Source organism: Sarcophilus harrisii, chromosome 4 (assembly GCF_902635505.1).
Source record: "Sarcophilus harrisii chromosome 4, mSarHar1.11, whole genome shotgun sequence".
Classification (NCBI taxonomy): Eukaryota; Metazoa; Chordata; class Mammalia; order Dasyuromorphia; family Dasyuridae; genus Sarcophilus; species Sarcophilus harrisii.
The window spans coordinates 358,120,388-358,131,445 of record NC_045429.1 but is presented as its reverse complement, the minus strand read 5'-3'; the positions used below and the strand labels follow the sequence as shown (position 1 = coordinate 358,131,445).

General features: G+C 39.3%; 1 protein-coding gene across 1 annotated transcript in view; it reads right to left on the bottom strand.

Annotated features, from left to right (window-relative positions):
- Nucleotides 1–10,130, bottom strand: part of SYT11 (synaptotagmin 11) — a 29,474-nt gene extending 19,344 nt beyond the window's left edge. The window contains exon 1 of the mRNA XM_031966737.1: nucleotides 9,770–10,130. Within this exon, the coding sequence (XP_031822597.1) occupies nucleotides 9,770–9,803 (34 nt within the window). The 5' untranslated portion in view covers nucleotides 9,804–10,130. The remainder of the gene's footprint in view (nucleotides 1–9,769) is intronic.
- Nucleotides 10,131–11,058: the final 928 nt, after the last annotated feature.

Sequence of the window (11,058 nt, the reverse complement as noted above, 5' to 3'; positions counted from 1 at the left end):
AGGACTAATTACACTGATATAGAGGGCTGGGACCAGACCTTTTCTTCCCCCCTTCTTTAGCACAGCAAATGCACCCCTCTGGATAATTCTAGGTAGCTAGAGCCAGAGACCTGAATGATCTGGAGAAGGAGAAATCTGGATAGGAGTGGGATAGAATGGACAAAGGATTAAAAAAAATCACAGAATTTGCAAGTTGGAAGGAAGCTCCATAGCTAGTAACTTATAAGTAGTAATAAGTAGTTAACTTATAACTAAAAAAGAATTCCTTACAATCTTCACTACAATATCGTCAACAAGTGGATAACTTGTTTCTTATTTTCTAATCCCCTTACTTTTCTCTTCATACTCTGTGATTCAGTGTCACTGGTCCCCTTGCTTCTCCTCAAGTAAGGTTTTGTTCTGCCAATATCAGATTATTTACTGTTTAGAGGAAAGGGGAGGTGAGGAAGGAAAAGAAAAAGGTTTTGCAGGGGTGGATGTTGAGAACTATCTTTGCATGTATTTTGAAAAATAAAAAGCTAAATGGCTTGCTATTGAGTTGGGGGGAGAGGAAGAGGGATGTGGAGCACAGGGTTTCACAAAGGTGAATGTTGAGGGCTATTTTTGCATGTATTTTGAGGAGTGAAAAGCTGTTATTAAAAAAAAGAAAAAGAAAATGCTATTATTTTAAAAAAGGTTTTATTCTGGGCCTTTTCACTAGCTGTCCCCCAAAACTAGAATGTTCTCCCCCCACATTTCTCTGTTCCCTGGCTTCCTTCAGACCTCAGTGAAAAACTCACCTTATGCAGGAAATCTTTCCTAGTCAGGCTTCCTGAATCTCAGTGCCTTCCTTCCCTCTGATATTATCTACAATTTATCCTGTACATGTCTTATTTGTATATAGTTGTTTGAGTGTTGTTTCCCCCATTAAAACGTGAGCTCCTTATTAGCTGGGCCTATTTTTTGGTTTTCTGGTTTTGGTTTTTTTTTTTTTTTTTTTTGCATATTCAGTGTTAGTGCACTCCTTGGCACATAGGAGCTTAATAAATACTAGTTGATTTGATTTGATCTAAGACTTCTAATGAAGGGGAGATACTACTCTCTTTCCCCTATCCAAGGCAACACAATCTACTTTTGGATAGCTCTTTGGAAGTTCTTTTTGGTGTAACACTTAATGTATTAGCACATTACCTGGCACATAGTACAAGTTCCCACTGACCTCAAGGTTAAATTTGAATCTTTGCAACTTCTACCTATTACTCTTCCTTCTGTCCTCCTGGACCAAACAGAACAAGCTTAGCTTGTTCCACATGCTAGCCCTTCAAATACCTGATGACAGCCATTGGATACCCCCCTGAGTATGTATTTCTCAGGGCTAACCATCCAAATTCTTTCAATAAATCCTCCTGTAACATGACTCTAGACTCTAGGTCTAGAATTAAGACTCTAGATTTTTTTTTTTTTTTTTTTTGCAGCTTATCAATGTCCTCCCTAAAATATAGCACCCAGTTCTGAACATAATATTACAAAAGTAGTCTGATCAGTTTGCATTATAATAGGAATGTCTCTTTTTTATTCCAGGAAGCCACACCACTGTAAAGTAATCTAAGATGGCACTAGCTTTTTTTGGGGTATCATAGCAATACAAGTTGACTCATGCATAGGCTCACTAGTCTCGGAAAGGACAGATGGGAAGGCAGAGCTGGAACCAGTAATACGAATTTTTAACAAGGATGAATATATAGTCTTTCGTTCAGGTTTAAAAAAATCACAGACTTGGTAAAATATTAAAGAAGAATCACACAAGATGCTTGATAGCAATTCATATGAAGAAAAAAAAAGCTTAGGCTTACTAATAAAAGAATATTCAGAACAATGGGATCAACTACCATCTTAAACTGCTCAGATCTCATTGAAAGTATTGTTTTTAGCCCTATCCAATGAGTGGCCAAGTCCTGCTGGTTCTACCTCCACAATATTACATCCATTTCCTTCATGCTTACCACTCTGGTTCAGGCCCTCATCATTATTGTAACAATTTCTTAATTGGTCTCTCTGAATTTGGTATCTCTGTGGTATCCCATCTCCCCTCTCTACATACAATCTAAACAGCTAATATTTCTTGGGTAGGGGGAAGCGATCAGAGTTAGGTGATTTGCCCAGGGTCACACATCTAGTGAATGAGGATGATTTGAACTCAGCTTCTCCTGATTCCAGTGTTAGTACTCTATCCACTGCACTATCCAGGTCTATCCAGCTGCTCCTAAAATTGATATCTAAACAATAGGTCTGACAGTGTTACTCCTTGCTCAGTAAGCTTCCCGGCTTCCAACTACTTTTAGGATAAAATTCAAATCTCTATTTGGTGTGGAAAGTCCTTCACAGACTGACTCCCAATTTATATTTCTAAACACATTGCTAATCTTCAGTGGTCTAATTGCTTCCCTGTACCACATTCTACATTTGTTGGACTAGATGTCCTCTGAGACCTCTCATATCTCCGTATCTATGGAGGACTCTCTTTCCCCTTATCCAAGGGGACCTATACTGGCTAGTACCAGTCAGCTAGAAATTACTTTGTATTTACTTAGTCTATATTTGTTTTTATTTCATAGTACAATAGAATTTAGATCCAGAAGGAACCTTGGATCCAGTCCTCTCATTTTGTTGATGAGTAAATTGAGTCCAAACTTGCCTAAAGTCATACAAGAAGTTACAGAAGTGGTATTCAGAAACAAGTTCTTTGACTCCAAATCTTGTATTGCCTCTAGGAAAATGTCTAATTCAAGATAGAAAGCAATTCAGAGACACATATAATTTCTTAACTTCCAGATCTAACATCCTTTTCTCAATCCACATATTTCTTGACCTTTGCAGACTGTGGATCACTGTCTCCTCCTTAAAACTTCACCCTCTAGATTTTCCTGACCCCCAAAATCCAAACCCAGGAGAGTGGGTTCTCTTCCTACCTAACTGATCACTCCTCTGTCTTTGCTGGATCTTTATCTTTGCTCATGTCCAGTCCTTGGTGTCCTTCCAGTGATTTGTCTTGGGTCCCATTCTATTCTCCTTCTATCCTATTTTACTTGATGATATCATCAGCTTCCATAGATTAAATTATCATTTTTAAACCAATGATTCTCAGGTCTACTTATCCAGCCCTAACACCTCTCTTCTGACCTCTAATCTTACCTCTTCAGTCACCCATTAGATATCCTGTCTTGTAGACATCTTAAACTCAACATGTCCAAAACAGATCTCATTATGTCTCCACTTTCACCCCCTAACATCCCCTCCCTTTCCAAACAAATCTATTACTGCCAAAGGTACTACCTTCTCTATAGCCTCCTATATGACTTCCAGGCGTTATCCTCAGTTGCTTACTTATTCTCACCCCACATATCCAATCTGTTGCCAATGACTGAATTTTATCTTTATGACATCCCTCTTATCACCCCTTTGACAGGGCCATCACTCTTGTGCCTCCTCAGCTCACCCTAAGATTATTGCAGTAGCCTACTGGTAGATCTGCCTGCCATAAGTCTTTCCCCACTCCAGTCCACCCTCAGCTATCTAAGTGAATTTCCTAAAGTATTGATCTGACCATGTGACTCCCTACTCAATAATCTCTGTTGTCTTCTTATTGTCTCTAGAATCAAATAAACAAACAAAAATAGGGAAGGAATGGCTAAACTATTAAACCTTCCTCTATTAGCTGGGTGGAATTTAATGTATTGGCAATAACTGTTACAGTTGGTACTCATGAAATAGTTTTCTCTTGTAAGATTATTAACATTGATATGTTTGGATGAGTTCTCTTATCACTTTCTCCAGGAGGCAATGAAAAAAACCAACCCAGAATAAAATATTACTCATATCCAGAAAAACTTGTTAGGTTCAACAATGGCTCAATGAAAGGGTAACTTTGCAAAAAGGAAGGGCATTCAAAGCCCTTCATCTGTTCATAACTTGGTCCCTCCTACCTTTCTAGTCTTCTTATATCTTACACCCCCAACCACCTGCAAATATTCTGTGATCCAGTGCCACTTGTCTCCATGCTATTTAGTCATCCAGCAATGAACTCCTCCCAACATTGGGCATTTGCCTTGGCTGTCTCCCACACTTGGAATGCTATTCTTTGTTTACCAATATTTCCTGGCTTTCTTAGTCTCTTTCAAGTCCCACCTAAACTCCCACCTTCTTCAGATAGCCTGTCTAGATCCCTTAGTTCTATTGCCTTTCCTCTGTTGATTGCTTTCTATTAATCCTGTATATAATTTATTTGTACATAATTGTTAATTGTTTACATATTATCTTCACCACTAGATTGTGTCAGGGACTTTTTTTTTTTTAAATCTTCAACACTTTGTACAGTACCTCACATATTATGCACTTAAATCTTTATTGACTGACAAGCAGAATATGATGTCTACAAGTCCCATAGACAATCAAACACTATCATTATTAAATATACATGTGCTAAAAATCAAAGCAACTAAATCCTTAAAAGAAGAGGAACGAAATGCATATAGCAAAATAATAAAGTGACAAAAGTAGGACGCTTTAATGGGATATGACAAATTGAAAACAAGACGGATGTGACAGACTTTAGAGTATTTAAAAAACATTTGATAGGCATAGGATGAATATAGTAAAGAATGCATTTATTTTTAAAAAATGCACTGTAGTTTTATAAAAGTTGAATATGATCTAGGGCATAAAGAACTTACAAATAAATGCAGAAAGATAGAAATCTTTTAATAGATTATAGAATTATAATCAACTGCCTATAATCAGCCCTAAATGGAGGCTAAGCAATGATATAAATAATGTATGGGCCAAAGGCCAAATTACAGAAACAATAAACAATTATTTGAAAAATGCTAATAGTAGTATAAAATATAAAAATTTATGGGATATAGGTAAACCAATCCCTAGAATCGAATTTATGTCCCTTAAATGCTTATATTAACAAAAAGAAAAAAAATAATGAGTTGAATATGTGGCTAATAATTATAAAATCAATAAACACTAAGCAGCAAAAAAGAAATTAGTAAGATTAAAGGTAAAAAAAAAATAGAATCAACAATAAAACAAATAAACAAAATAAAGAATTTTTTCAAGAGATCAAAGTAATTGATAAACTGTTAGCTTATCTGCGCTCATATTGTCCTAATTCTATATCAACCCACTCCATAAAAATATAAGCTCCTTGAGGGCAGAGACTACGTTTTTTTTTTTTTTTTAATTCTCAGCACCTAGAATTGTGCCTGACACACATATATCAGGTATTTAATAAAATACTAATTGACAGAAAAACATGTACAATGATCACACCAATATAAATGAAAACAACAACAAACCTGAAAGTTAATACTATATAATTACCAAGTTTGGTCCTGAAAGAGAGGTGAGGAAACACATCTCCAGTTCTCCTTTGCAAAGACAGGGTATTTTAGGTGTGGAATACTGCATATGTTGTCATACTCAGTTGATGTGCCAATTAGTTTTCATTAACTGCTTCCCCCCTGTTTTTTTTTCCTTTAAAAATCTTACAAGTAATAACTCATAAGTTAGGAGAATATAGAGGGACACATTTGGAAATGAAAAGTGACATAAAAATAAAATTAAAATGCTGAATGATGTTACTAGTAAGAAAATGTCACTTAATATAAAGAAAATTTTTCTCACAATTAGAGCTATATAGCAATGAAACTGGCTGTCTTGTGAAGTAGTGAGCTCCCTGTCACTTCAGCTATTCAAGCAGAAACTGGATGACTACCTGACAGTAGGACTTATAAGAGAATTCTTAGATGAGGATGGCAGGTTAGAATAAATGATCTGTAGCTCCTATCCAATTCTAAAAGTATATGAACACTGCTATATTCTAAGGAAAAGGGAATATATTTTTAAAAGGAATTTTTTGTGTGAATTTCTCTATTTTATCCAAGCTAAAAGTGCAGGGGCTATTTAGGAGCCCAATCCAAATATTGATGTATTGGCAAGGGACCTTTGACTTCCTCTATTTCCAGCCTAAACCTGTTTGCCTCTTTTTGACAACCTGTGGCCCTCACTTGTGGGGGTCTACTCATATTGATGCTGAACTTAGGATGAATCAGCCTCAACCTTCATAGTAGTTGGGATTACATGCAAGTCCTACAATACCCAGCTTAGAACAGGCAATTCTAAGGTACAAACAAGGTAAACAAGATAAATCAAAGATACCCAGAGTGGTATATAATATTTAGACCATAAAAGGGGAAAAGATCAACATTCTATTGTAGTATGCACATGACAATCTCCTAGAAACAATAGAGAAATCATGGCTTATTAAATCTTTGTAGCAGTTCTACCCAAAAACTAGCTAATAAAATCTTATCCATAATATGTATTTTCACAGATATTTGTTGAATCAATGCATCTAGTTAGCAAACTGCAAAAGTTTCATCAATGATGAAGGGATGCAGGTGGAAGCTTTAAACAATGAATCAAATCAGAAGGAGATGCTTTCTGTAGCTTTTATTCACCAACATATGTACTTTCATGAAAATTATTTTTTTCTCATTAGTGAACATAAATATTGAAGGAATTCTAGGATAGGAAAATTGGGTTAGATTATGAGAAGGTAGAAGTATAGAACATTGGAATGCTAGTGGTAATCCAATCTCCATATTTGGCAGAGAAGCAAAATAAGACCAGAAGGTGTTTTCTGAGAATCATTTGAAATTGAGATTTAAGAGATGAAACACTAGATAAGGGTATAGCTACAAAATTCAGGTCCTATACGCAGCTGTGTGGTGATTTACTTGGCTATTACACTTCCTTCTTGTTATCATAGTTTGTGAAATTTTCACCTCTAAGAGGTGTGGATAAAAAAAAAAAAATACTGATTTTCCAGTTTGTGAATCAGAAGTGTCAAACTCAGAGCCCAGCTGCATGTGGCCCAAAACCTTCTTGAGTGCAGCCCAAACCAAGTTAAAATGTAACTGGGAGATATTTAACAAAATAAATAAAGATACAATAAAGTAGACATAATGTTACATTTTAAAAGTAAGTCAATATGTAGCCTGTGAAGAGATCTTTATGTACGATTTAGTAGCCCATTTCTTTTTTGTAATAGACACCATTAATAGAAATTATTCACTACTTCCCACTATGTTCTTGATCATTATAGTACCATATTCCATATCAAGAAACAGGGCAAGAGGTAATCACAGAAAAGGAAGGGACAGATGGTCATTTAGTTAAATGTACTCCTAAAATTTAACATATATTTTCACATATATAACATATATTGGATTGCTTGCCATCTAGGAGAGAGGATGTGGGAAAAGAGGAGAAAATTTGGAACACAATTCTATGCAAGGGTCAATGTTGAAAAATTATCCATGCATATGTTTTGAAAGTAAAAAGCTCTAATAAAAAATGTACTCCTAAATAAAAAATTCTATATTATTTTTGAATATTATTTTGAATTTTTGAAAATCATGTCCTATAGTCAAATATTTGATTGGGAAGGTAATTTAAACTAATGGATAAAAAAGAGGTTTAGGGCAGTTGTAAATTACAGTGAGCTTTGCGCTTTTGGAAAAAAAAAAAAAAAAACAAAACCAAAACCAACAACAGCTCAAAAAGTCTGGGTTTGAATAATGGTTCAGTCAATAAATAGTAAGCAGTAGGTGCCAGGCACTGTGGTAAGAGATAAGGATATAAAAAGAGGCAAAAGATCTCTGCCCTCAAAGAATTTAAAATCTAATGGTTCTGTGTAACCTGGGTAAGTTACTCAGATATTGTTTTCTCATATGCAAAACGAGGATAACTATAATGGATTTTATAATTACAAAATAGCCACCCTTTGAAGAAGGTAGTATTGGGAGCACTGCCATTTTACAGATAGGGAAACTGATTTGGAGATGTCATGGCAACATAGGATTTCATATCTAGTTATGAAATGACTTCAGAGGCCAACTGGTCCCATTCCCTCATTGTACAGATGCACAACTTGACATTCCATTAGTGTGCTTCCTAGCTTGCCTACCTTCCAAAAAATCCAAAAAAGGATTCTTTCCATTTCCTTATCCAAGACAGTTCTCACCCTTTCAATGTCCCAGGAAAGATAGTCTTTCTGAATGCTTTTCCATACTGATCATTTCTATTAGGGCACTGGGACAAAAATTGAACAACCTATTACTGAAGAGGAGGTAGAGTTTAGCAGAATCAGTAGTGGGATAAAGTCGGGATCATAAGAAGAAATAACAGGGTGATATAAGAACATCATTGACAACCTCAAGGGGAAATGTATTACTCCAAATAGGGAACAAGATTTGGAGATGCAGATGTGGGAGAAGGAAATAAAGTCAATGATGCGGACTTTGGGATTTCTTTGGGCAGGAGTGGTCGGAGTGAAGGAAGTTTATAAGATAGATTTTTTAAAAACAATAGCATATCTCCCTCCTTGTGTCCTTTGAGCTTAGATCCACTTCTAAAGGCCTCAAACTTGGTAGTGGAGAAAGCAACCAAATCCAAGCAAGACTTTGTCCTCCCTCTAATCATTGAAACCTTGATGACCAAGCTTCCTAGACAGATCAGGAGCAGAGAGAAGGGGACTCTCACGTGAGGAAAGAGAAGCTCTCTCGACTCCTGATGACTATCCCATCAGGGGGTAAACTAACAAGGAACATGGGGCATTCCTTCTTCAGGGCAATGGAGACTGAGAAAGTTGGGGGCTTCAGGATTTGTCCTCTAGCAGAGTGGAACTCCGCTCTACAGGAAAAGGGCTGTTTCCTCCCTTCCCAACCTCATCCCTCTTCGCTTCTCTTCTCCCCTCCCCCAGGGCCGTAGCTTATCCAACAGGGGCCAAGTGGGGCTGGGCCGGGACGGGCCGCTCTGAGATGACGTAATGCTTTCTCTGGTACACAAAGCGGCCTCCCCCGGGCTCCGGCCTCTCCCGCCCCTCCTCCTCCAGCTTCGGCTCCGGCCCCGCTGGCGAGGGTTCGAATCCCCCTCCCGCCGCTCTCCAAGAGCCAGCTCCGGGGACCAGAGGAACAAAGGCCCGGGGAAGGAGGGTCTAGGCGCAGCCAGGCGGCCCAGAAATAGACATCACGTCATTCTCCCAGCCCGGCATCGCCAAACGCCATTAGGTAGCAACGGACAGATCCCACCATTACTGTGCAGAATGAAGCCTCCGAGAAAGCAGCCTGGCCCCTCAGCCGAGCAGGTCCAGCAGAGCAGCTCAGAGCTGCTCCTCTCCTGCGCCCCCTCCCCCCAGCCTCACTCCCGGGAGGCCGCCTCCCCTGGCTGCCAGCCACTCAGCCCACAATCCCCAAGCTGCCATCTTAATACCCCATCCCCAGTGCCACCTCCCTCCCCTGCAGCCTGCAGAGGGGAAGGGACACCGCCCTTCGTGCCTTAAGGGGGAGGGTTTGGCCTCCCCATACCTGCATCCCAAAAGAAGGGCTTGAATTACGCTGTGCACCTCTTGTTTCTCATCCCTCTCAGTGCTGACAGTGACCCAGGAAAGGTTTTCAAACCTTTCTCCCACCCCCGCCGTCTACTACTTAGCTCTGGTCTGGTGCCAGTCCTGGCTTTGCCCATTCCTGCAGTCCACATCCCCAAGGTCTGGGTCGGTCCATTGCCGGGGGCCCGGCATTCCTGGCCTAGGTTTTCTAGGTCGGACACTGCCAGGGCCCTAGTCTCGGTCAAACTCATTTCTCTGCAATTAGGTCGTAGTGCCTCTGCTATAGTTCCAACCGCCCTCTGCTTCATTTCCCCAACCCCGAACCCCACTCACCAAAGCTGGGTCGAATGTTGGTGATCTCGGCCATGGCGTAATCAGCAGCACTTGCTGTAAATGGGTTCCCAGCTTCCCGAGAACTCCCGCACCCCTCTGTTAGTGCAAAGGCCGCAGCTGCAAGATGCCGATAAGGGGAACGGAGAAGGAAGACTTCTCCTGCGATGGCCTGGCCTCACCGTGCCAGCTGCGGGTCCACCTAAGATGCTCTAGGGATGCTCTGAGCTAAAGATGCAGGTGCAGCCAGACTGGTCCTGATGAGAGATAAGCTCCGCCCTTTTCCGAACAGTCCCAGGCAGAAAGACTCCGCCTCTCTCCGAACGGTTTCAGACCAGAGGTCTCTCTACTTTCCGGAACATACCGAAGAAGAGACCACGCCTAGTTTCGAAGCTCCGGGGTTGAAGACCCCGCCTTTTTACGAGTATTCTGGGAAAAGTGCAAAAACCTGGAGGCCAGAAGGAGGAGACTGGCGATTTGAATCTTTCTTTCCTTGATTATCATAGGAAATCCTATATCTTGGATCACTAGGTCTTAAAATAGTAGCAGAATGTTCTGGGTGACAAGGAACGCAGAGAATTGGAAAAAAACAAATTTCAGACTGTTTGAATTCCATTATTGATTAGATTTTTGCTATTACGGTGCATTTCTATGTAACCACAGAACGTTTTTATGGACCTCTTAAGAAACTCTAGTTGTTAATGATTAAGGACCAAACCATCAAAGCTGCGCACTCAAAAATCACGTCCTTATGATTTAAAATATCCTTTCTCCAGTTATCAAATTATTACATAGCTTTGCACCACAAAAACAAAAAACCCCACTCCCAAACAGAAACATTCCCTCAAAAAACAGAAAAAAACAAAACAAAACCAAAACTCCTTACGCCAACTCTCAGCATCACTTTAGTTACGGAAAATTGCTCTCTTAAGATCCTGTTTTAAAAACCGTATGGAATTCACCAAGATTTTAAGTAAATCTTATATTTGTATAGTGTCTTATAATTTCTTCATATCCATGTAGGACTTAGTACGGAGCTAAGTCCTTGTAGGAGCTCATAATGCATAAATACATCAATATTTGATGTACTCTTGATTTAATTCAGGGACTGAATTCCAAGGTCCCACTGACTTTGCTCCAAGAAAGGTAACTGTATCTAGAAACCAAGTAAATGAACACTTCTCATTTCTCCAGATTCCAAATCCTACATTTCATATACTTCATGGCAAGCCCTTTTCGTGCACCTTAAAATATTAGCTTTTAGTTGAGGGTGGGCGAGCGAGAAGAGAAAC